The sequence below is a fragment of the Dipteris shenzhenensis genome, chromosome 15 (genome assembly GCF_047967505.1).
Source record: "Dipteris shenzhenensis isolate YYH24624 ecotype China chromosome 15, Dip_SZ_1.0, whole genome shotgun sequence".
NCBI classification, from domain to species: domain Eukaryota; kingdom Viridiplantae; phylum Streptophyta; class Polypodiopsida; order Gleicheniales; family Dipteridaceae; genus Dipteris; species Dipteris shenzhenensis.
Window position 1 is genome coordinate 55,358,477 of NC_141610.1, and position 27,356 is coordinate 55,385,832.

The 27,356-nt window shown below is 45.9% G+C and overlaps 1 protein-coding gene across 1 annotated transcript in view; it reads right to left on the reverse strand.

Annotated features, from left to right (window-relative positions):
• The window catches only part of LOC147894013 (ARM repeat superfamily protein), a 114,630-nt gene that overhangs the window by 61,575 nt on the left and 25,699 nt on the right, over positions 1-27,356 (reverse strand). The window contains exons 15-17 of the mRNA XM_087386102.1: positions 3,170-3,223; positions 2,684-2,753; positions 2,505-2,569 (exon numbers count right to left, since the gene is read on the reverse strand). Coding sequence (XP_087242228.1) covers positions 2,505-2,569; positions 2,684-2,753; positions 3,170-3,223 — 189 coding nt within the window. The remainder of the gene's footprint in view (positions 1-2,504; positions 2,570-2,683; positions 2,754-3,169; positions 3,224-27,356) is intronic.

Consider the following 27,356-nt stretch of genomic DNA (forward strand, 5'->3'; position numbering starts at 1 on the left):
TGTCTTAAGCTGGCCCATGGCTATCCATACTGCATGCAATAGATGAATCTGCAAGTATCCGGGTGACTGAATGAAACCATCCTCAATGAGATGAAGGAAATGATCCCTGTAGAAGGCCATCTTACTGGCATGCAGCTGCTGTTGGAAAAGTCACCTCCCCATCTGTAAGCCCCCATATGAGGAGAACATGGGGGCAGTAGACTTAGGGTTTATGTGGCTGCCACATGGGCTGCCATGTGGGCAGCATACAAACAAAGAGTCATCAACACATGGGGCTGCCACATGGGCAGCACATACAGGAATTTACCTGGCAGTTTGGAGCCACCATGGTGGAGAGCAGTAGTGCGTGGCTGTCAGCACTTGGCTGGAGCAGATATGCGCAGGGAATCCAGCGTGGCAGCTGACGTTATCAGTACGGATGGAAGGCAGGTGATGTACGGCAATCTGCAAAAGCCAGGACGGAGCTTTTGGCAAGGCTTCAAGGGCCAGATAGATAAGCGGGACTATTAGAATAGGCAGGCGCCTGTTAGCAGCAGGTCTAGGGCCTGCAAAAAACCCCTGCTTGGGGCAGGGAAGGGCCTAGGCCACTGGCTGCCTGGCAATGTGGCAAGGTGGGGCTGGTAGGGCAGCAAATAAGCTGCCTACCACAGACCAGGGGGGCTGGGCCCCAGTCGGTTATGGAGCCTGCTGATTGACCAACAAAGGAGCCTGCTGTTCGGTTCATCTCGCGGCTCCTGGCCCCTATATAAGGAGCCGTTTAGTGGCTCATTATTCATCCACTGCCGCAGCATTCCAGGAGCATTTTGGAGCAGCAGAGTAGCATATATCTAGGCATACATCCAGGAGGTCCAATGGGAGCTAAAGTGCTGCAGACATAGCTCAAGAAAGGGCTGCACCCTTGGTTGTCTTCCACGGCATCAAGGTGCAGGGATCAAGGCACGGTGACAAAGACAACTGAAGCTCAATGATGAGCACGCAGGCTTAGGGATCTAGAAGTGCCATGGAGGTAGCAGGACAACACTTTTTGGTAAGGACAAAGGACCACGCTCTGGTGGGACTTTGGACTCCTTTTGTATTGTGTCCATTGGACGGAAATATATTTTGTTGGTTCTCTAACTCTCTTGGAGCATTCTCTATTTATTGGCTTGCACATGCATGTTGAGCACACAAAGTAAAGAAGTTTTGGATTCCACCCCCAACACCACAGTGTGACAGATTGGGCTCAAGCGGAGAGGCTTCAAGCTCTCTCCGAAGACTTTAATAAACTTCCCGAAGACTTTAATAAACTCTCTCTCTCTCTCTCTCTCTCTCTCTCTCTGATTGGGCTCGAGTGGAGAGGCTTCAAGCTCTCCTGCTTTCACGGATGGTGGACAGTAACCCTTCAGTCCCTCATTAGATAGTCCTGGCTGAGTTTGGAGGATCCCCATTACAGCTTGATGCAAGTTATGACGTACCTCTACCGCACCAAGATGTATGGCTCTTGCACTAAGGGGCGACGCATGCTACCGTGGTTGACCCTATCCTCATCTATGGCTTTGGCAACTGAGGATGACCACAGGTGCTTGTATGCACGCACATGCAGTTGGTTTGAGAGCATGGGGCTCCACATAGACATATTACCCCCCTTCAGTACAGCATTGAGGCCCCCTCCGTCCCGCTCACACATCACAAGGTGAACCAGGTTACACATCACAAGGATCTCTTACAGCTACACTCATTCAGGTTCTGGTTGGCACCCCGTGAGCTTCCTGTGAAGCTCAGCTTATACAAGGACCATTGTTTGCGGATTTCAGCAGCCGGCTTCATTGGTCCACCAAGATACACACGGATCCATCTCCCCCACTCCAGTTTCGTGTTTCATCACGCCGACTTTGCATTGAGAATGTACAGGCAAAGGGCATACCCAGAGAGGGTCGCATGTGATCAACAGGAGATCGAGTCAGAGAAGCATTTCGCTTTCAAATGCCCTGTATATATGAGCAATATCATTGTCTCTTCTGGGACAGTTTCGGACCCTACCTATCTAGTTTCTTGTCCTATCCAGATCAAAGTTGCATGGCAACTTTCATCCATGAGGCTGTCCGACACAAGGAGCATTTGCTTAGGACACACATGCGAGATCAATGTGTATAGCCAAACTCCACTCAGAGCATGATCACTGAGTTTCTCCAAAATAACCAGTAGGGCTCAAGAGACGGTGGATCCGAGGACCAGAGCGAGAGACATGGTAGACTCACCAGTAGATTGAGGCACAGAATAGACTAGGGGGCCTTCCGTAGACACGGCCGACGACAATGACAATGGCACTCATTCATTTATTTGGCAATGCCTCTATTTGGAGGACTCCTTAATGTCCGTGGAATTCATCAATTATTTAAAGTGAGTATTTCCCAACATTCTTTAAACCCTTGTATAAGGTTTGGAAATTTAAAAATCCTACTGTGTTGCATTCCAAAATGAGTCATAGGAGATGCAAATTCCCAATCAAGTAAGAATACACTCACCACAAAAGAAAACTTGGCAGCTGCCCATAAAGCACGTCCGTAAAGGAACGGACACTCCTTTCCAGCTGCAGCATATAATCCAATTTAACTATCACATACAAGTTCCAACATGTTTTTAAAAAAATGATGCAGCACAACTTAATACTCAAGAAAGGCTCCATGAGAAAATTACCACGCACCTGGGCTAAGATCCTCAAGCAAAAGATTGTCAAGAAATCTTTCTACAGTGAAAATAGATACACCATTCACCTGCTAAGACCTCCATGAGCTCAATAATCCAGTTCAACAAAGGCCAAGGGCCAACCACTAAGTATAACAAAGCCAACTTGCTTATGAAGGATTTAAACAAAAGTTGGAAAAACAGTCAGCACAAACGGAGGGACATAAAAAACCAAATCCTCAATTCCCAACTAGACAATCAAGAAAGTCTTGAGCAGTTATGCCAAAATGATTTCCATGCCAAAAAAAAAACTTTAGTGATTACTGTCTCCATCCACCCAAAAAGCTTTCTCAAACTAAGTATGCCACCTACACCCAGAAACATTACAGCCTTCCAAACAAAAAACACTTGGACCGGCTTATGGTCGAAATCCACAATATGAATTCTCTATTCTAATGTGGAAGAGAATTGCAAATGGAAAAGTTGAAAAGAACCACACCTGAGCTTCAACGAGTGCTTCTGACACTGTACCCACAGCGAGGATTGCAGCTTCCCGTAGCTGAAACAGAAGAATCAAATTACATCTATGTCTCAAAACACATAATCAGCACAAAAATCATGCATTTACTGAAACTGATGGAAACTCTGGCCAAAAACAAGTCAATTGATACCGTAGCTGAAACAGAAGAATCAAATTACATCTATGTCTGCAAAACATATAATCAACACAAAAATCATGCATTTACTGAAACCAATAGAAACTCTGGCCAAAAACAAGTCAATTGATACAATCCAACCACTACAACAATGCAATGACTTGCAAGACATCACCCCTTAATTTTGTACTCTCAACTAACTGCCATCTACAAATGTAGCCCTGATAGCAGCTGACCAAAGCACTCAAAGATGATTTCAAAAGTCCTTGATAAGTGTGCAGGGTCAAAAGCACACACTTACAGGGTTCTTGGTGATTTTAGGATACTGCAATTTTTTAATGTTTTTTCCCAATAAAAACACTTCTATTAAGTATGAAAAAAGCCCCAAAAGCAATGCTCATGGCAAAAGCACATCATGCATAGCATGAAAAATAGAATACCCTAAGTGGGTCAACAACCTGCTCATCAAAAATAGACAGTAAAGCACCAAGGTTGAGGCTGAAAATGCCGCCTCAAACTTGTGGTGAAGTTCGAGGAAAATGGGGAGCCACTCTACTCCGTGAGGAAGATAGTACTCTTGGTAGAGGCCACCCGGGAAGACCCTTGCATGCTCAACCAAATGGCCATCAAAGTGTGTACTGTGTGGCCAAATGTGAGAAGGGTAGACCTGGGAGCCATCAAGTACCTCTGTGCATCTGGATCTCCATATATGCCACGCTGAAATGCTCGCTAAGATCTCCCGAGAAGTATCCACCGAGGCACGTGCACATCTATAAGGAACATCATCCACAACGAGCACAACTCGACTAAATGTCAAGAGCCCAAGAGAAGCTATGCATTTCATAAAGGATCTAAGACCCCGAAACAAAGAGCCAAGACACCGAGCCCCAAGTCATGAAGAAGGGGGAGGGAACAAAAGTACTCAAGATTCTAGCAAACCCTTTCAAATTACCTTCGCCTGTCTTCACTCCCATAACAATACCAAATGGACTCCTCAACAAAAATATACCTTTGAAGGGACTAGATATGTCCAATCATACCAATTTTGTTGTTCTAAAGACCAAAAATCTACACAGAAAATAAAAGAGAAAATGAAAGAGAAGAAAAAAGATGTAAACAAAAACTTTTATGAAAAACAAAAGGAAGACATACTTAGCAAGCAAAACAACACTTATGTCGTCATCAGTGCCCAAGCATAAGCAGCTATACTGGGTATCTAAAGACCCGCGGAGTCTCTTGGGCTCCTCAACAAAAAGGCAACGAGGGCAAGTAGGGGTTGATCCAAACCTAGACCTCCACACGTTTCACTACAGTACCTCCATGAATAGAAAGCCAAAAGAAAACATTGAATTTTCTATTCTTGAGAGACTTCCAAAGTCACTTCCAAAAAGATATCTGCAAGACTGTAGAAATCTGAAAATTCTCCCCATTAGGAGCTCTGGTAGGCTTCCAGCCCTAAAGACTAACATGGAACTGACACATACACACACTATGGTAGATAGTGCATGCATGCACATACACACAATCTGTAGTGCAAACACATACACATCACAAAAAAACAAAAGACGCATACAAATCCAAAAAATAGTGCACATACATAGACTATAGTACACAAGGCACACACATACACATACACGTACAAGAAACAAGAGAGTACAAGTACTCGTGAGCACTGCCCTTGAGGGACGAGTTTATTTGGGAAGAAAGGGAGAGAGAGGCCGGTGGGGGGGAGGAAAGAGAGAGAGAGAGAACAGAGAGTGGCCAAACGTGACCTAAACTAAGTGGAGGGACACTTTTTTAAAAAAGTGTCAACAGAGCACTGCCTACAGGGCAGTGCTAACAAAAACCAACCCCACAAAGAAAAGCCAACTTAAATTTTAAGAGTTCAAAAAAGATCAAAAAAACTTTTGGAAGCACCATGTTTTGTAGAAATGTCTTGTCGCACCTAACAAAACGTGTTTTTTGGACACTATCACACACACACACACACACAGAGCTGAATTCTCTCAACAGTTCAACCTAGCAACTTGGAGAGCTTTAAGTAGCAAGAAAGAAATAAAGAAATTTTATTAGAGTCTTCGGAAGACCAATGGGTCTATGAGACTGAAAGAAAACCTGATACAAATCACAGTAAGGGTGGGGCTACTGAAACGAGCATCATCACCCGTGCTGAACCCTAAGTCTACTCATACATAATCAAATACATCTGGATGTAACAATGAAAAGAAAAGAAAAAGATTGGAGCGGAGGGGAATCCTCCGTATGTCATGTCACCCTGGCTGGTGCATAGCCGGTGATGGGACGCTAGCGCCCGTCAAGGGGTGCTGTGCGTCTTGATCTCCTGGACGAGGCTCGACACAAGACCAGAGCCACCGTGACTCCCGTGGGACGTATCCCGGGTCTAAACAATGATGGGAGGTCCCCCAGAGTGATCTGTGTCTCCCCTTGATGTCTCGTGTGTCGTGTTGCGATCGTCAGGTCGGGGTCTCTGTCACATCTGCCGCTAGAGACTGGACGATCAATGTCACTCAATGGGAAGAACTCTATGATCCTGCTCTGAGAGGTGTCTAATGATGTGGCCAAGCCCCGTCGCCTGAGTAAGTACTCTCTGTGTTGGACCCCCTTGTGAATGAAGGCCGCGAGGCATCTCTGATCTAGGAAGGCGAGGAATCTGGAAAGGAGCCCGGAGCCGTCTCTGAAGAGACAGTGGTAGCGACCTCGGATCTCGTAGTACACTGGGCACCTGAAAATAAAATGCTCCTCCGACTCAACCTCCTGACAATCGCACAATATGCATAAGCGATGCTCCCTAGGAATCCCCTCTGCTCTGCCGCTCTCTATGCGGAGGCGGTGTGATGATACCCGAAACTGTCTGATGGAGATCCGTACTGAGTGAGGCATATGAAGCTCAGTGGTGTGATGAATCCCTCCTCTGAAATACGAAGACAGTAATCTCTATAGAAACTCAGCTTCACTGGGAGCTCCCTCGGCTCCAACCAGGTCCTAAAGGTGTGTAGCTACAGGAGATCCCCTCGAATGACTTGGTTGGTGTGTGGCCCAATCGGGATGGTGGGTGGGAGTACCGAAGGGGCATCTAAACTGTATTGAAAAGGAGGTATCCTATCGATGTGGAACCCTAGTCTCACAAACCATCTGTGAGTCCGTGCACACCAGCATCGCTCGTCTCCCTCTGCTACCAGCCTCATGGAGGAATCGAGAGCCAACCATGGCAACCTCTGTCTCCCTGATGTGCAGTCCCCATATGATCTAACCCGGTGTAGATATGTGATGGTCTAAAAGGTTGCATCTAGCTGGAGTGGAGAAGCACCAAACTCGGCCTAAATGATGTGATGTGGTACAGACGGTTTCCCCCGGATCATCCGAGAGAGCATGAGGATCTGCAGGCGCTCCACCCGTGTCCACTCTATCTCTGACATGTCAGGCCCTCAACAAGGACTGCCATACATACCGGCTGGTCGAACCAAGGAGTCGAAGAGAAGAGCCTTGGTCCGAGGGTCCTGGAAGTGAGAGTGAAAGCATTGTCTCTCTAGCCGAGCCAGTGAGGCGTATCCCCTGCTCAATCTAGCTTGCATCGTTGGTCTCATCGTGAAGATCAGGCCGGAGAAGATGACCCCTAAGTAAGTGTATGAGAATACGATCTCAACTGGTGACCCACCAAAAGTAAAAGTAACCTGCTTCTATTGCATGTTTGCTCGAGAGGTGTTAAAGATCATGACCTTGGTCTTGCCAAGGTTGACCTGAAAATCATGGGATAAACAAAAAGCCTGCAGTGCATCCAGGTGTCGCTGGAGCCCCTCGGGTGTGCACGACAAGAGTGCCACGTCATTTGCATAAAGAAGAATCCTAATGATGATCCCAGCAAGTGAGCAACCGGTCCCTCCGAACGCCCCTATGAAAGTCTCAATCTCATCGATGTAGAGGCCAAACAGGGTCAGTGATAAGTTGGATCTCATCTATCCAACTTGCGCCTGTCCGAACTCGTCCTGAGACTCTCTCATAAAGTGCCATGACTGCCCAGATGATCTCTTGATCAAATCCCAGTGTCTGTAGGCGTGTGATGAGACGAGCTTGAGGTACTGTGTCAAAGGCTTTGCCGAAATCCACAAAGCAACAATATACCCTCTCCTTTTGTGATCTGGCCTCCTCAATGACACTCCTGAGTGTGAGTATGTGTACCATAGTTCCATGGTCTCGCCTGAAACCGACCTGACCCTCTGCTTTGAGCCCTCTCATCTCTACGAACAGGCTGACCGATGCATCCAATACAACTACATAGATCTTGGACATCACATGTCCAATCATGATAGTCCTGTAGTTACTCGGGTCCATGGGATCCCTTGCCTTGTGGATGGGGTGATGGCAGTGTGCCCTCAAGGAGAGAAAGAATATTGGCCTCAACCAATACCCATAAGAGATCTGCAGTGTGCAAAACACGCTGCAGCTAACCCTTTGGTTAACAGATCTTCCGGATTGTCATCTGTATGCACCTTAACAAGCTGAATTTGCTTGTTTTCAAGCACCTCCCTGATGAAGTGATATTTCACATCTATGTGCTTCGTCTTTGCATGAAAGACAGGATTACGTGCCAACTGTATGGCACTCTGACTGTCACAATGCAACAATGGAATCTCCAATGGATAACCCAAATCTGCCACTAACCGAGATAGCCATATAGCCTCCTTGCATGCCTCAGTGACTGCAATATATTCAGCTTCTGTGGTAGACAATGCAACGCATTGCTGCATTCTAGATACCCACGACACTGCACCTCCAGTGAAAGTGAAAACGTATCCGGTAGTAGACTTCCGGGTATCAGGGTGACCGGCATAATCAGAGTTTGTATAACCTTGCACTTTTGCATCTTGACTGCCGAAACATATACACAAATCTTGTGTACCCTTCAGGTATCTCATGATACCTTTCACTGCATTCCAATGCTTCTTGCCGGGGTTTGCCATGTATCTACTAACCACTCCCACTGCAAACGCAATATCGGGCCTGGTTGCAACCATAGCATACATGAGACTGCCACACGCTGATGCATACGGGATCTTTGACATCTCAGCTCTCTCAGCATCTGTCTGAGGGCTGTCCAAAGCACTAATTTTCACATAAGGAGGCAATGGAGTACCAATACTCTTCCCCCCCTCCATGTGAAATCTCTGCAAGACCTTGCCAATGTATTCCTTCTGGGACAAGTATAGCATCCGCTTTTCGTTATCCCGAAGTATCCGCATACCCAATATATGGTTGGCATCACCAAGATCTTTCATATCAAAGGTTTGGTGCAATCGCTTTTTTAAGACATTCATCTCCTTATGAGATTTTCCAGCAATTAACATGTCATCCACATACAAGATGAGGATCAGTAAACTCCCATCTGAAGCTTTCTTGGTATATAAGCAGTGATCAATGTCACTTCTCCTGTAACCCTGGGTTCGCATGAATGTATCAAACTTATGATACCATTCCCTGGGTGCCTGCTTTAGACCATAAAGACTTTTCTTCAGTCTGCATACAAGCTTCTCTTTGCCCTTCACTGTAAAACCCTCTGGCTGCTGCATAAAAATTTCCTCATGTAAATCACCATGAAGAAATGCTGTCTTGACATCCATTTGGACCAAGTCCATATCTGCATGTGCAACCAATGCTAATACAGTTCTGAGTGTTGTCATCTTAACAACAGGAGAGAATATCTCGTCAAAGTCAACACCATATTCCTGCTTGAACCCCTTGGCAACCAGTCTGGCTTTATGCCTTGGCTTTTCACCAGGTGTGACCTTAAGTCGATAAACCCATTTGCATGGCAGTACTTTCTTACCAGTAGGCAAGGATACCAATTCCCAAGTGCCATTCTTGTGAAGGCTGTCCATTTTAGCCTTCATAGCAAGATCCCATTGAACCTTGTCTGCCCTCTGCCTAGCCTCTCTGTAGCATGAAGGCTCTCCACAATCAGTGAGCATTAAATAATCAATGCCTGGAACAAATCTTTCTGGCTGCCGCGTCGGTCTGGTTGACCTTCTAACCCAATGACCATCGTCTTGAGCTGGCTGTCCAGCCTGTTCATCACCCAGATAAGGTGGCTGTCCCATGTCTCTTGGCTGCATTTGCATGTCAGGAAGATCACCTAACTGTGCTTCATCCATTTGGATGTCTTCTGCCATACCTGGCTGTCCATTAGGACCTGCTGCAGCATCATTTAATGGCTGGTTATGCTGCTGTTGTGGCTGATTTACAGCCTGTTTGTGTTGCCCATGATGCCTGTCATCATCAATAGTTACTTTCAAAGGTCCCTGCTGTACAACGGGTTCCTTGAACATGATGGTTTCATCAAACACGACATCATTGCTGCGTATAAGTTTTCTGTTCTTGGGATCCCAAATCCTGTAGCCCATCTCACCTTTGTCACCGTAACCTAGGAATATGCATTTAAGAGACTTTGGATCCAGTTTAGTTCTGTCCTCCCTGCGTACATGCACATACGCGACACAACCAAAGACCCGTAGGTGTTTGTAAGACGGAGGCTTACCCATCCATGCCTGTTCAGGAACACCGCCACATAGTCTCTTGTTTGGTGACCTATTAATAAGGTGCACAGCTGTCTTTACAGCTTCAGCCCAAAATGTGTGGGGCAGTGCAGCATGTGACAACATGGATCTGACTTTCTCTTGAATGGTCCTGAACATTTTTTCAGCGGTACCATTCTGTGGAGGATCATATGGTGCAGACAACACCCTTTGAATACCCTTTGCCTCACAGAATTCCTGAAACTCTTTGGACAAATATTCTCCACCATTGTCAGATCGTAAAGCTTTCAGTTTATTGCCTGTCTCATTTTCGACCAGTGCAACAAACTTAGTGAAAGCCTTGAACGTGTCACTCTTCTTTTTGAGAGTGTAAACCCACACTTTGCGGGTGGCGTCATCTATGAATGACAATATGTACTTAGAACCTCCTAAAGAGAGTGTAGGCATCTCACACACATCTGTATGTACAAGCTCCAAGAGCTGTAATTTCTGATCTGACCTTCTCTTATGAGGTATTTGTACTTGACGACCGTAGAGACAAAATTCACATTTCTTTAAATCTGAAAATTTTAGACTCGGCAAGTAACCAAAATGAGCCAATTGCTCCATTCCCTTAATACTCATATGGCCAAGCCGGCTATGCCACAATGAAATCTTTGGCAGCTCGGCGGCATTTACATCGGAATGCGTACAATGTCCAGCATGAAGTGAGTACAAAGTATCAACCTTAGGACCCCTGGCAATAGCCATTGCCCCTTTGCTGATTTTCCATTTCTGACTGCCAAAGGTGGTCTGATAACCATCGTCATCCAATAAACCTGTGGAAATCAAGTTCTTCTTCACTTCAGGGACATGCCTGACTCCTTTGAGCATTAACTGTTGGCCATTTTCAAGAACAAGCCTGACATCACCTATGCCAATGATCGAACATGCATGGTTATCACCAAGAAAGACAACTCCCTTCTGCCCTCCTGCATATCTGACAAACAGATCTCTGTAGGGTGTAACATGAAAGGAAGCACCTGAATCTATAATCCAGGAAAGCATATCTGATCCATCACCAGCATGAAGTGTATGAGCCTCCAGTGTAGAGGTGAAACATATCTCACGTCCACTGTCACTGTCACTAACATAAGTAACATGCAGCTCCTCTTTTTCCTTGCTCTTAGACTCGCCTTCTTTGGCTCTTAGGTCGTTCTTCTTTTTAAAACACTTTTTCTCAATATGTCCCTTCTTGCCGCAATAGTTGCATACAAGATCACTTTTAGAGCGGGACTTGCTCCTTTCTCTTTCTTTGTCTTTTCCACGTGTTTTGGACCTGCTGCGTGCATTCAAAGCATTTGACTCCAATAGAATTGTTCTTTCTATTCATCTCTTCCTGTAGAAGAGCACTCTCCACATCTGCAAATAACAGAATGGCATTTGAGTTGCTGGTAGAAGTCCTGAATGTGTCCCATGACTCAGGTAGAGAACATAGGATGAGTGTAGCTTTCAGCTCATCATCGAGCTTCAACCCCTGGTTGATCACCTGGCTGAATATGCTGTTAAACTCAATAATATGAGTGGACATAGGTGTCCCCTCCTTCATTTGAAGACCAACAAGCTTTTTCAGCCAGTAAGCTTTTCCCGTGGCACTTTTCTTGGCATAAGTATCCTCAAGGCGTTTCCACATCTTCCACGCAGTAGGTTCATCCCTGATGCCTACGACCAGTGAATCAACAACTGTAAGCATAATGGTAGACATGGCCAAGTTGTCCATCTTCTCCCACTGCTCATCAGTAACGTTGGAGGGCTTAACACCCTTTTCTTTTATAGGTTTGTACTGGTCCTTTTGCATCAACACATTGTAGCACTGTGTCCTCCATATGTCGTAGTTTTTAGCTCCTTCGAGCTTCTTTATCTGGAACAAGGACGACACGTCGCTGCTGGAACTCATGGTAAAGAAAGAAGAGTTTGTTCCTCAATGGAACTGCCTGACTCCTTGAATGTATGTGCAGTGAAGCACAAATAAAAGATCTCTCCCGCAAGCGGAAGCTTCAATGAAAAGAACTCTGTTTTTGTGGCATAAACCACTCTTCCCCCTTGCTGCAATAAAACAGTACAGCTGTAATAAAACAGCCTTCGAACAGTCCAGCAACTGTATGGATTATTTTGGAGGCAAATGACACTGTTATAACAGTGATTACGGAACTGATTTGACTGTCATAACAGTTCCAAAACTGTTATGTAATATTCAGACCTGCATTATGACACGGTTGCCCCAAAAAAAAACTGCTGTAAAGTGACCCGTATTGACTTGGAACGGTCCTTCTACTGCAATTATACAGTATAGGATTGGAAGCCAACAAAAGCCCCTTGTTTGAACAGGGATTTTGAGGGATTTTGTCACAATTTTAGAAATGCACGGGTTCCAATGTAGAATGAGAAGAGCATTAGCTTCCCCCCAAACAGTAATACACTGGAGCAGGTGCAAAGCCCCAAATTTTAGAGTACTGCTGTGCTCTAGAATGGCATTTTTTACAACATTTTGTAGACTGCCTGCATTTACTGCATGTGTGGGTAACACCCCGGACTAATGCATCTGTTTCTGTCAACGAATAAGCATACACACTGCAAGTGACAATGCATACACCGCATCAAGATGGCATAGACTTCTGCTCAAGTAATAGGCATGCACACTGCAAATCTGTCAATGCATACGCTGTGTAACCCTTCACTGGCCAAGTGAATAACACCTGTCTCAACACTGGCTCATATGCCAATGGCGAAGTACAATGTTGTCCCGTGGACAACGAATAAACAGAAAAGAATTTCTCCTCAATGTATGAGCCCAGTGAGACTCAAAGATCCTCCTCGATGTGCGGGAAAGCACAAAAAATAAAAAATCTGCTGTCGAAGTGCAAGAAAAGAACAGCATGTGTGCCCTTGCACAGGATGCACCCGTACCCTGCGTACCTTTGCACGGTACCCTGCCTGTGCTGCTGTTCGTGGCGATGTGGCCGACGTATGTAGGCCTTTGGCCGAAAGTGGTCAGCTGCGGGGCTGCAGCTGACCTTGATCGGCTGTAGCTCGCCCACCTGCAGCTCTTACGCTGCAGCTAGCTCTTGATGCTGCGCCTTGCAGCTTCGTTCGCCCACGCCTTCACCGCCGCTTCTCTGCCTTGCACACGCTCGCCCGGAGAGCTCGTAGAACCCCTGTCAGCCGGCTTGGCCCTGGATGCGCAAGTGTCGAAATCGGAAGAGCGATGTGGTAGCCGAGTGTCAGCACTTGGCCGACGAAGGTGTCGGCCTTGTGGCCGACTGATGTCGGCCCTTGGCCGACTGTGCTTGGCCTTGTGGCCCACTGCTGTCGGCAGCGAGTTGCAGCAGATCGCCTCGCAACCGCGCCTCCTCGCCCGCCTTCCTGCCGTCGCTCGCGCACGCGCCTCGCCCGCCTCTCACGCACAGCCTGCTCGCACCTTCTCGCGCAGCAGCTGAGTGCAACTGCTTGATAATATTCGTGCAGACTTTGCTGCCAGCCGTCGTTTGGAGGCCTGCGTCGAAGGCTGAGAGATGGCGACCGTTCTCACGCAGAGAATCCCGCGACGAAGCTAGTCCCAGCCACTTGGCTGAGGGAGATGGCGCGGTGAAAAGCCCGTGAGGATGAAGGATGATCAGAGGGGGGGGAGAGCCCGTTGGCTCTGATACCAGTTGATAGTTTGGAGGGAGAGAGTAGGGAGTGACTAACTGTAGACACACACTTGTGGGGATAATCACAATGAGTGAGTGGTACCTCCCCAAGTACATACTTTTATATTATGGATAAGGTAGTAACCCTTAAGTACAGCTAAGTACAAATGTGTACTTAGCGTACTTAAGTGTCCTACACTAAAGTACAACATAAAGTACTATTTACATAGGGTGGCCAGTGCCTTTACCCCAACAATCATAAAGATGGTGTGCATACGTGTGCCAAACTCTCGTGTCGGTGAGTAGTGATGGGGACCTACGCTGAAGGAATCTCCGCCAAAAATCCTTAGAGTTGCTGCTGTACAAGATGTGCAACAGCTCCTCCTCATTTCGACGAAGAAATGCATGCTTCTTCCGACGTACGAGATGTCGGTACTTGTGTACCGTGTCTGGTGTGTTCGGGAGGTGACATCTGGTTTCAAATCGGAGCTGTTGGCGATAAGCCTTGCACTCCGCATCGTACCAATTGTTGCAGGGTATAGAACCAAGAGGTGGTGGTCTAGTGGACCGTGTGGTGTGGGGAAAGATTTGGAGGACAGCCTCGTGGAGTGTGCGACTAATCAGGGCAGCATGGTCCTCTATGAGTGGTATGTGATCGATGTAGGTTAGGAGTCTGTTTAGGCGTCCAGAGTAGGTCGGTGAGAGGCTGTGATCAAAGTGTATGTTGTGGTAGGTGTCGTGCTTCCTATGTGGTGTGTGTAGTGTGGCTAAGCGTGGGGTAGCGATAGTGAAGAATAGGTATGTGTGATCCGCTCCTGGAGGGAGTGGTGCTACGGTGAAGTCGGTGATACATGAAGTGAAGGTAGGGGATCCCATGATGTAATCTACTACACTAGTGCCCCCCCCGTGTGGAAAGAAAGTAAAACCACCTGAGGAGGGCCATAGGTCGTGCCCGTTGTAGATGATGAGATCATGCATCCTGCCCAGATCAAGGAGCACGTGTCCATATGGTGTAACAGGTCCGTGTCGGTCCGATGAAATCCTGGTTATACCTGCTCCGTCTAGGTCCATGTCTGGTAGCATTATAGAGTCGTCTCGGAGGTCCAAGAGTGGTTCCTAGCGCGTGCACGTCCTGGCGTTGAAGTCCCCAACGAGAACTTTCCCGCGGGCTGAAAGGTCTGGGATATCCTAATGTAAGGGTGCATATGGCGATGTCTCACCCTCCTCTCGTGCCACTCTGGCGTAGTGGGATGTGTCTGGCGAGAAGTAGCATATTGCTATGAAAAGGTCACGAGTGTCTATGCGTCAGATTTGGATCCACATGAATCGGGAGTGTGCGTCCTTCCTCTCAATGGAGATGGCTCCAACGAGGGAAGACTTGTATAATACTGCGACCCCGCCTGATCCTCGGACTCCTCCTGTATCCCTCGTCTCATCCCTGAAGACTGACTCCCATGTGTAGCCAGCCACTGACTATCGGTAGTGGATGCTCTGGGCTCTAGTGTGTCTCCGTGTAAAAGACTATGTCTCGTCCTATATAAGACTCCGAGAAGTTCCCTGGATCTGACCATAAGGTACCATTACAGTTCCAAATGGTGCAATCTAGGGTCTCGAAAACCTGAGTCTCATAGGCCCCATCCCCCTAGGAGGTACAGGTGGGAGCCCAACGGGTGCCGGTCGACAACCTACCATCTCGGACCACGGCCCGTTTCCCCTCCTTGCGGACAACATCCTACTGCTGCAGAAGAACTCGCCGCTCCTCAATCTGTAGTGGTGTCAAATCCTCGTTCATGAACAGGGTGGGATGCTCTCGTAGAGAGGCTCAGCGTCGGAGTGTCGCTAGTCGAGCATGTGAATCTCTGTAGCAAATGGCTAGGGACTGCTCTCAGTTGGGATCACTCCCAACACGCCATGCTCCGTCTATGCCATGGTCGGGGACTCCCATGGTGGTGGTCACAAAGGTGATCGCCTCCTCCATGGGCGTCGTAATGGTGCTGGTGCTGTCTCGCATGATCCCTCGTATCCGGATGTTGAGGGCCTTTGAAGCCCTCTGCTGCTGCTCCTGTATGGCGGCTGAAACGGTTGCCTTTGCGGACTCCCGTTTTGCCACATCCACCCATCTAGTTGTCTCTGCTATAGCCGACTATATCGTGGCTATCTGTGCCTCCATCTCTGTGACTGGGGTCCCTCCAAGCGCTACTCTAAGGGTCCCGAGCTCCTCTCGAAGCTGTGTGATGTCGTGTCTCAGTCCCTGGATAAGGATGCCCTGCTCCTGTATAATGCGGGCCTCTGCTCCTGGATGTAATGTGTCAGCTCTGCTTGGCGGGCCCGAATGCTGTGTATCTCAGCCAATAGGGAGTCCCAAGCATCTAGCGGGGACCTAAGATGTCCTGGTCCAGATGGGAACTGGATCTCGACAGGGGTTGGAATCAAGAAGACGAGATGCAAGGATTTTCAAACTGCGACGTGCCACATCATCTAAGGTCTTTGGACCTTTAGCAAAAGCCATGTCATCCCCTCTTTTTGCCCCCTCTCTACACCCTTTCTACATTCCAAGCTTCCCTTTAAACATTCTAAGCTTCTCTATAAAAATTTAAAAAAAAATCCCAAGGCCAATATCATTTTCTTCTCTAAGCCTCACCAAATGCAAAGAAGAGGAAACTAAAAGCGGAATTTCAAAGTTCAAGGTCGAGGGAAGTAAAAGAGCGGAATTGAAAGGCGAGTCCGTGAATCAAAGAAAGCCAGACGACTTCAAAGACAAATCCAACGCCTCGAATAAATACCACAGAAGTGGGCATCGCATTTTTCTCGTTGATATAAAGTGTTTTGCTTTATTATTTTTTAAAAGTACGCATTTTTTATAAATGACAACTCAAGAAAGGGACGAAATGATTAGAGAGACCAAGGAAAGGGCTAGAAAGGAAAACGCAATAGTTGGAGAGGAAATACATGAGGAGGTACAAATTGAAACTCAAGAGAATAACGTGGAAATGGAGGACATAGACTACGGTGATTATGGAATTCCATATACAGAATTCACTAAACTTGGAACTCGAACGCAAAATATAGAAACAAAGCTAGGAGTTATCAGTGAAACCCTCAAAACCCTAGCTAAAGCTATAACTAAGATAGCCGATTCTCAATCGGTATCTATTACTGAAAAATCATCGATTCCTCCTAATCAAGTTGAGAGGTCCACCTCTCGACTTAGAGAAACCTCGAACATCCTTATGGACTTGAAACCGCCAATTTTTGTAAGAAAATAATACGTCTGTGCTCAACAGATAACAAGATCTCGTACGCAAGAGAGAAAACAAGATAGTATGGAGAATCAAAAATTTGAATACTGTAGAACTAATACAATAGATGGCACTGCCTCCCAACCGTGCGCTCCTGTGAAAGTAGCTTCGATGGCATGCTGGAAACAGTAGAAGACGGAGGCTGGATGCTAAGGAATCAGGTTGCTGTAGCCAGTGATGAAATGGGCTTCACGGGCTTATACCTAGATGAATCCAGGAACATTCCCAAACTCATCCTTTAAAAACACAACATAGTGCAGTTTCAATCTCATGATAGTCACTCACAAGGTTGAAAACCATAAACTCCATCATGCATAGCAGGGACTAGCTACTATGACATCCCCACTAACGTCATCAGCGCCCAACAGTGGGTGTAGACCATAGTATAAAAATATGCTCTCACATATACAAATCCACACACCCACACATACTTGAGCATCCATTTATACAAAGTCTTCGTACTGAGTTTCTATCGGCACTCCGGAGGTGAAGGGCAGACTCAGCCATGACGAAGGCTAGCACTAAAGGAGAAGGCTAATCAAAAGGTAGTCCAAAATCTCTTCAATCAAGCTACAACTGCTTGTGAAGTCTAAACGTTTTCATTTTAGTCTCTCCCTAACGAGCATCTAAATCTAAATCTAGCTGATAGGGCAACACACCATTTAAGATAGAAAGAATTATCACAATACCAGCAGGCCGCAACTTGGGCTTCACGGGCTTACTCTTTTATAGCCACCAGTCGTAGGCGGTTAGGCTCAATTGGGTGACCGACCCAGTCCGCCCAAAATGGTCGATTGGGAATCGGTCTCAAAATAGGCTACTAATCATACTATAGAACCAGTGCGCAAAACAGAGCCATCCGGGATCATCTGAGACTCCAAACGGGTCCCGCAACCCGAGAGTGAACTGCCCTGAAAAATGCTCCGTCTACCCTCAATGCGGTCAGTCAAGGGATGCCTTCCCGCACTTGCATGTAGCCTAGTTGACGGTGTGTCAACTCTATCTGAAGCCGTCCAGCCATCAAGCCACACATGGCCCCCATCTGGTGTCCAAACCAGGACCTACCGGATAACCGAGCTACTCAAATGCCTTCTCATATGGGGAGCTTATAAGTAGAGTTAGCTGGTTCCCGCATAGTTACACGATAGTTACACGAGAGTGGAGCATTGATATCTAACACCCCCTCCAATGTCCACCTGCAAGTCAACTTACTTTTTCGGCCCAATGCCAAGTCGATGAAGATGCCTCTCCAACAAGTCTCTTCCAAGAGCCTTCGTGAAGATGTCCGCAGTATTCTCTGTAGTCAGACAGTACACCAAGTCAACCTCTCCATCCATCATGAGCTCGCGTACAAAGTGATATTAAATCTCAATGTGTTTTGTGCAAGCATGGAACACCAAGTTCTTTGCAATCGCCATGCAACTCTTATTGTCACATGATAACTACGTAGGCTTGTTCTGCACTGCACCCATGTCCCCCAAAATCCTTCTCAACCACGCTGTCTCGCAAGAAGCAAAGCATCAGATTTGTACGCGGCCTCGATAGAAGAAAAAGCAACTGTGGGTTGCTTCTTGCTGACCCATGACACAAGTCTAGATCCAAGTGAGAAACAATAACCTGTCACTGATCTGCTGCTGTCCACATCTCCTGCCCAATCCGAGTCACACAATCCGGTCAAGATGTTACCCTTGGTATAGGTGATGCCATAATCAAGTGTGCCCTTGACGTATTTCAACACCCACATCCCTACCCTCCAATGGTTCTCCCGGGGCTTATTGAAAAACCTGCTTAGTACACCAATCATAAAACTGATGTCCAACCGTGTGCTGCACAGGTAAATCAAGCTGCCCACAAGCCTTCTATACTTCGCTTCGTCCACCAGTGGTGATGAATCCTCGTTTGAGAGTTTCGCGTCAACCTCCATAGGGGTACCAACTGTCTTACACTCAGCCATGCCAAATGCCTTCAGTATCTCTGCAGCATACTTCAGCTGTAAAATGAAGATCTGTTTCGGCTCCTGCCAAACTTCAATCCCCAAACAAAAATGCATTAGTCCAAGGTCTGTCATTTCAAACTCTCTTCCTAGCAAATGCTTCGTCTGCGAGATCTTTTCATGGTTTCCTGTTATAATAAGGTCGTCCACATAAAGGACCACGATCATACACCTGTCTCTTTCTCTGAAGATATACAAATTTGCATCAGATGGACTCGTCCTGAACCCGTTTTACAAAAAGTAGACATCAATTCGTTGGTACCACGCTCGTGGGACTTGTTTTAACCCGTAAAGTACCTTCTTCAGTTTGCAGACTTTACCTTCTGAATCGGGGATCTCAAAACCTGGTGGTTGTTCCACGTATACCTCCTCCTTGATATCTCCATTCAGAAAGGCCGATTTCACATCCATCTGAAACACAAGCCAACTTCCCTGGGCAGCTAAAGCTAAAACACTGCGAATTGTGGTTAGTCGAGCTGTGGGAGCAAAAGTATCTTGATAATTAAAACCATGTACCTGTGTAAATCCTTTTGTCACGAGCCGAGCCTTGTACTTATCCAATGTGCCGTCGGACTTGTACTTGGTCTTGTACACCCACTTGGTTCCGATTACCTTGCGTTTTGGTGATCAATCCACAAGGTCCCAAGTGTTGTTTTTCATTATGAAGCCATACTCCAACTGCATAGCCTCCATCCACCTATCATCAACCTGTGCCTCTTCAAGACACTTGGGTTCATCAGTACGGATCACTTCTGTCATCAAAGCATAGTTGACCAAGTGTTCATGCGCCCTTCTTTGCTCCTCTAATCTCTTGGACCGGCGATGTTCGGATGGTTCCTCCTCAATGGCTGAAAGTTCTCTGCCGTCCAAAAGCTGCTTTACCCACTTCGAGAATGACCGTTGCCGTTGTGGTTCTGTAGGCTCTTCTTCATCTTCTTTGTCTTGAATCCTCCCAAGCACCGTTGGGGGAGTTCGATCTGCTGTTGGTGGTGGTACTGGATGAATATCATGGTCCTGGTTGTCTGGGAAGGAAGCATCCTTCTCCAATTGATGTGGCTATTCTAAGAAGACCACATCGCGACTTACAATTACCTTCTTGGTAACAGGGTTATAGAGACGATAACCCCACATCGCGACTTACAATTACCAGAAAAGGCTTACAGTGGAGTCATTTCGTTCATAGCCTTCGTGTAGCTACGATTCAAGATATAAACTGCAGTGTTACTTACTTCAGCCCAGAAAGTCTTTGGCAAATCTTTCCCTTTCATCATACTCCGGCCCATTTCCCAGATGACACGCATCTTGTGTTCTGCTACTCCATTTTGCTGTGATGTATGTGACGGGGGTTTCTGCCTCTTAATTCCGTGACTTTTACAGTAACTTTCGAATTCAGTTGATGTGAACTCTCCACCTCTGTCTGATCTCAACTTCTTCATCTTCCTCCCCGTTTCTTTCTCGACCATTACATGCCATTCCTTGAACCTACTAAAAGCCTCATCTTTAGTCTTCAGGAAGTATATCCATATCCTTCTACTGTAGTCGTCGATCAGCATCATGAAGTAGTAGGAACCACCCAAAGCTTCCGTCTCCATCTTTCCACAGAGGTCCGTGTGAACGAGCTCTAGAGGAGCCTTTGCCCTGCTAGCCTCTTTAGGAAAGGGCTGCCGATGCTGCTTGCCCATCATGTAAGCTTCACATACATCGGGCAGATCTGAAATTTCTGATAGGTCTGCAATCATTCCACTTTTATGCATCTCCTTCAAAGAACTAAGGTTTAGATGACCAAACCTCTCATGCCACAGCTTAGTGTTCTTCACATCCGCTCGAGCACTGAAAGCTGAGAGTTCGTAAATATTGTTGCGCCGTGTATCTTTACCAACGACCTTTCCTTGAAGATCCAAGATCTGTGCACCATTCTTATCGAAATGAACTTTGAGGTCCCGATCCGTGATCGCAAAAACGGACAAATTCCTCTTGATATCTGGCACATAAAGAACATCGGACAACTGTTTTACAACTCCATCTGACTTAAGAGCAATCGTACCTTTTCCTTTTGCTGGACATTTTGTATCATTGCCGACTGCTACCAGGATGTCATTCCCTACCGGCTGTAGAAAGGTATACCAATCCTTCCGACTGGTCATGTGGCGCGATGCACCACTAGCAATGATCCACGGTTCATCTGCAAGTACATGAACTGCCTCCATGCAAATCTCCTCAATTGCGACGAACAGCTCTACTGGTACTGCCTGCGCGCTGTTGCTGGACTCTTTCTTTACTCCGTTCTTCTCATCTGCAATCTTCTTTCGGCACTCATTCTGCTTGTGCCCTGCCTTGTTGCAATAGAAGCACTTGATCTTCTTCTTTCTCTTTTTATCATCAGAAGAAGATGGGTTACCAGAGTCCTTACCCTTACCTTTCTTTGATCCGGTCCAGAAAGCCGAATCTTCTCCAGTCCTCGTCTTTTGACACATCTCCTCCTCCAAAAGCATCGCATTGAATTCCTCAAAGTTGAGGGGCAGATTTCTGTTCTGCGTATTCAGTGCCGTAACAAGACCGTCGTACTTTGGTGGGAGAATCCGTATGCACCTTCGTGCTAGATTCTAGCTGGTGATGGTGATCAGTGTCACATGAAAACACGTTTCATCCTGTCGAAACAAGACGAAACGTTTCGTGCCGAAACGTTTCGAAACAATACGAAACGCATGTTTCGCCCAAATCTCAAAAAGGCGTTTTTGCCCGTTTTTTCGTTTTTGCCCTTCGCGAATCGATTGCGATCCTCCCGGCCTGATTTCGTTGCTCAGCATCCTCTCCAATCCGCAGCCAGCTTCTGCTCCCTATGCTTCCTACGCTCACGTGAGCTTGTGGCTCGTGGCCCGTGGGCTAGCATATGTGCTAGAGCCTAGCACTGCCGCTGCTCTGTTGACCTGCAGGCTGCTTGCAAGGCTCAAGCTAGCTGCTGCTAGCCACCACTAACACAAGGCCTAGAGGCTAGAAGGGAGACCTGCGCTAACTGACACCATCAACGACCTACAATCGACTCCCACGCCTAGGGCCTGCTGCCATCGACAGTCCTACCCACCATCCCCTTTGTTGCTGCTGTTTTTTGGTTCTGCTCAAGGAGCAGCACCTGGATCAAGGAGCAACAGCCCAATTTGCCCCGATTCTCCGTTTCTTCCCAAATTTCAAGGCCGCCTCCATCATGCCTCCTCGCAAGTCTCCCACTCAGCGTGATGTTTGGCAAGATTCAGTTCTCATTAGCAAATATGATACTTCTGACACAAAATGTGTGGTTTGCAAGTATTGTGGGAAAACAATTCGAGGAGCATCAAACCGGGGGAAGGCACATTACATTTGGGAGAGAGCACAAGGAACACATGGCTGCACTCATGTTCCAGAAGGTATTTTTTTGGCCCATGGTGGATTGCCATCAAAGTTTGAAGAGGTCCGGTCATTGCTCCTTCTACCTTTGCCTTCGAAGATAATTGATGGGAAGGTGCAAGAAGCCAAGGAAAGTTAAGCGTTGAAAAGAGGGGCCTCTACTTCAACAAGAACCTCAGTTCAAGTGTCTTCTCAAAGTAATACTGGGGCTTCTTCCCAAGTTCATATCACCCCGGAATCTTCTAACATCGGTGAGTCTTTACCCAATGTCAATGCAGATGAAGCTCCCTCGCATGTTGTGACTTCTCCACATTCATCAAGCTTTGTTAGTGTTGCTGTGGGTCATGAGAGGATCCCAACATCCTCCCACATTCATCTCAAGGCTGCAACAACAAGAAAGAGGGGAAGAGAGCTGCCAAATCGCCAAATCATCCTTGATACTAGCTTTGCTCCAAAGCATTGTTTGGACTCTATGTGCTTCTCACTCGATGGACTTGATGATGGAGGACATTGCCAAGTTGGATCGGGTGCAATCTACTCTTAATAAAGCAAGCCAAATCATCAAGTTCATAACAAGAAAGAGCATTGCATTAGCTCTTTTCAGAGCAGTATGCAAGTATGATCTTGTGAAGCCATCTAAGACAAGATTTGGCTATCTCTTTCTTGTTCTTCAAAGGTAAGTCAACATCCTTTTTTAGCTAGCCAATTGAGAGTTAATTTCAATTCTTAATACTTATGTATTCAAATTTTGATTCTTAACTTGTCCTAAACTTGTAGGATGACACAAACGAAAGATGCGCTTAGGCGTCTCGTTGGTAGTGAAGAGTGGGAAGCTTGGAGAGGAAGCCGCAAAGCGGAGGCATGTACAATCACTTCATACATCTTGGACAGTATGTTTTGGGAAGAAGCTGCAGTCATTTTAAGATTATTTGACCATGAGGGAAGTACAATGAGTCATCTTTATCACTACATGCAAAAGCTTAAAGAGAGTATGCTCAATTGTAGATCTCTCTCAAGTCATAGGTATGCAAAATCTTTAGTGATTCTATCATGACTCATGAGCTGCTACATAGAATTTAGAGAATGCTTATTTATACATAGTATTGAAATGTAATATATTGCAATTTACAGGGTGGATGATCTTCGTGCCATATGGACAAAAAGATGGAACTGGTTTCATGAACCAATCCATATTGTTTCCTACATGGTGCATCCATTGTACAAGCAAGAAAGTCATTGGTCCGATATTGTTCTTATGAATGGATGGACATCCTATGTGGATACAGTTCTACCCTCTGAAGAGCAAGGAATGTGAGTACTAACTTCTAAGTATCTTGATTCTTGATCCTAGACTCTAGTATATTGTACGATCAATTAGCTTTTACTTGCAACCTCTTTTGACTCTGGCATGCATGCCTTTAAAGTCTACTTCATGAATCATTATCCTAATTCCTATCTAACACTAAAGCAATGTCCATGACTCATCTTATAGGATTGAAAGAGAGTCTGTCCTCTATGTTCATGACCGTAGCCAATTCAGGCGAGATGTGGCTATCAATCTAGAGCAAAGGAAATTTGTTGTATCATGGTGGGAGATAAATGGGCGACTTACTCCCACTTTGCAAAGATTAGCTCTTCGAGTTTTATCACAGGATTGTACTAGTGGATCAGCTGAGCGCATATGGAGCATATGTGCGGACATCCATACTAAGAAAAGAAATAGGTAATCCAACTTATAAGTTATGAATGGTTGGATGCATTTCTTGAGTCTTGAGTCTTCTCCAATTTTACGAATCATGACTAATTAGAATCTAGATGCATTTTCAATCTTGTTTTAGTTCAAAATATTTACGTTTTATGTGATGTATCATGTTACAGATTGAGCACATCACAGCTTGATAGGTTGGTCTATGTAAATGCCAACCTTCGTCTCTTGGAGCGGTTCAAAGACAAAGAAAGTACCAGTGGGGCTGAAGGGGCTGAAGTGTTACATTGGAAGGTGAAAGAGGTTGATCCTGAAGTTCTAAGAAAGCTTGAGGGAGGCTTGGCTCGAGGGGAGAATATTGATATATCATTCATCCAAAGGCGCAGCGATGAGGATATAGCATATGATTTCCTTCGAGAGGATGAGGCACGCTTTCGACGCGTCACACGTTCGCAATCAAGGGTTATTGCACAAGCATCTACTAGTGCACCACCCTTGATTGCAAGCATTGGCACTTCATCTTCACCACGCTGTTATAGACGCCGACGAGATCGTGATAGTACCCTTGCTACTAGTGGTCATAGTAGTGATTCCTTTGAGGAGATGGTAGCAAGGGTAGAGGAGAAAGAGAGTTCCGATGGCACAGAATCCACAGATGAAGATGTAGATAGTGATAGTGAACTTGGTAGAGAGAGTAGTGAGCACTGAGTAGTTTCAAATTATGATTTGTTATCACTCATGCTACTCATTTTTGGAACTTTGAAGTTTAAGCTTACAACTCGTCACTTTGGGAACTTATTATTTCATATGTCTATTTTGGAAACTTATATTTACTTGACATTTTGGAAAGTAATGACTCATATATCTAGATTCAAATTTCAATGAATCAATGATGTTCATATCTCTAGATGCTAGAATCCAATGTCCAATGTCAATATGCTTTGAAGTTTTGACTCCATAAATATTAATTGGTCTAAATTTGAAACTTGAGAAAGGAGACTTGAATTATGAATGTGTTTGTGTTTTGGATTACCTAGAGGCTAGACACTGGGTGTCTTGACTAAGGACTTGTCACTTGACACTTGTATTTCTCTTTGTTCACTCTAAACTTAAATATAACATGTCTTATCTGCCCCTATCCTTGTATTTATCAAGTATCATTTTGAAACCTATCCGTTTCGTCCGAAGATTCGAAACGAAACAAAACAAAACCTGTCAAAACCTCCAAACAACGAAACGGACGAAACGTTTCTTGTGACTATGATGGTGATGCCAATCGCAATCATCTGATCGTGCAGATTCTTCACCCTGGTGATGAACTTCTCTGCCACTTCAGACTCAGACAACTTCTCGTTCGCGAGTTGAGTCTCCAGATTCTCAATACGCGTCTGATTCGTGGTCTCGTACTAATTTTTCAAGACCGTCCATGCCTCCTCCGCTGTGGTGGCATGTTGAATTAACGCCATGACGGAATCACTAACACTGCAGACAATAGAACACAGCGCATCTGCATTTCTTCTTGTCCACGCGAGAATCTCATCCGCAGTTGGTACTATATGTTGTCCTGCATTGGTTGGATCCGGTCTCGCAACCGGCCTCACGTCCATCCCAATAGCAGTGTCCCAAAGCTCGTATGCACTTAGAATGGTCTTTATCTTGAACTTCCAGAGTGGATAGTTAGAGCCGTCCAACTTTCCGCTTTCGCCGAACGGTGGGATTCGCAGTCTTGTGGACTGAGCCATCTCTCACAATCTGCTCGCAAACAGAAACACACTACCAAATCTTCTTGCTAGAGTGGCTCTGATACCATGTAAGAAAATAGTACAACGTCTGTGCTCAACAGATAACAGGATCTCGTACGCAAGAGAGAAAACAAGATAGTATGGTGAATCAAAAATTTGATTACTGTAGAACTGATTCCTTAGCATCCAGCCTCCATCTTCTACTGTTCCCAGCACGCCATCGAAGCTTCTTTCACAGGATCGCACGGTTGGGAGGCAACGCCATCTATTGTATCAGTTCTACAGTAATCAAATTTTTAATTCTCCATACTATCTTGTTTTCTCTCTTGCGTACGAGATCATGTTATCTGTTGAGCACAGACGTTGTATTGTTAGATATCAATGCTCCACTCTTGTGTAACTACGCAGGAACCAACTAACTCTACTTGTAAGCCCCCCATATGAGGAGAAGGCATTTGAGTAGCTCGGTTATCCGGTAGATCCTGGTTTGGACACCAAATGGGGACCATGTGTGGCCTGATGGCTGGACGGCTTCAAATAGAGTTGGCACACCGCCAACTAGGCTACATGCAAGTGCAAGAAGGCATCCCTTGACTGACCGCATTGAGGGTAGACAAAGCATTTCCCAGGGCAGCCTACTCTCGGGTTGCGGGACCCGTTTGGAGCCTCAGATGATCCCGGATGGCTCTGTTTTGTGCACCGGTTCTATCGTATGGTCGGTGGCCTATTTCAGGACCAACCCCCAGTCGACCGTTTTGGGCGGACTGGGTCGGTCACCCAATTGAGCCTAACCATCTACAACTGGTGACTATATAAGGACAAGCCTATGAAGCCCATTTCATCACTGGCTGCAGCAACCCTGATTCCTTAGCATCCAGCCTCCGTCTTCTACTGTTTCCAACACGCCATCAAAGCTTCTTTCACAGGAGCGCACGGTTGGGAGGCTGCACCATCTATTGTATCAGTTCTACAATAATCAAATTTTTTATTCTCCATACTATCTTGTTTTCTCTCTTGCGTACGAGATCCTGTTATCTGTTGAGCACAGACGTTGTATTATTTTCTTACAATTTTCAAGGGGAAAAAAAGGAGCGTAATAAAGATGCGATTAATACGTTCTTGCAAAAGTGGCAAGACTTCCACCGACTCAAGAATGCACCTCCTAAAAATCAAGTTGTGGAAGAAAGTCTTTCCCTTGGAAATAAAGCCTATAAATGGTGAATGAGCCTCAGGGAGAGTGATAGAATTCCTAGGTATTTGACTGAGTTTGAACAAGCCTTCCTAAAAGAGTTTTTAATGGAAAATGAATTAGAAAGAGCATGGGAGGCTTGGGACAGTTGCACTATGGATAAAAACACTCTAGTCCAGTACATAGCAAACTATAGGGAGGCACTCCTTAAGCTGAAGGTAATTGATGAATTCCAAAAGATAAGGGGTTTCATGAGAGGTCTCAAAACACTTATAAGGTTGAGGTGAAAAGAAATTCTCCTAAAACCTTCGAGGAATCCATTAAGTATGCCTAATATACGATGATATGACAAGGAAATTCACAGTTAGAACTTCCGAGCAAACAGGTTTCGTTCCAAAGTTCAATAAATTTCCCAATTTGAAAAGGAAGGGACACTTTAAGGAGGTTCCTCAGGTACCACCTAAGAAACCTCAAACACAAAATTATCCTCTCTTGAAGCTGAGGGTGAGGA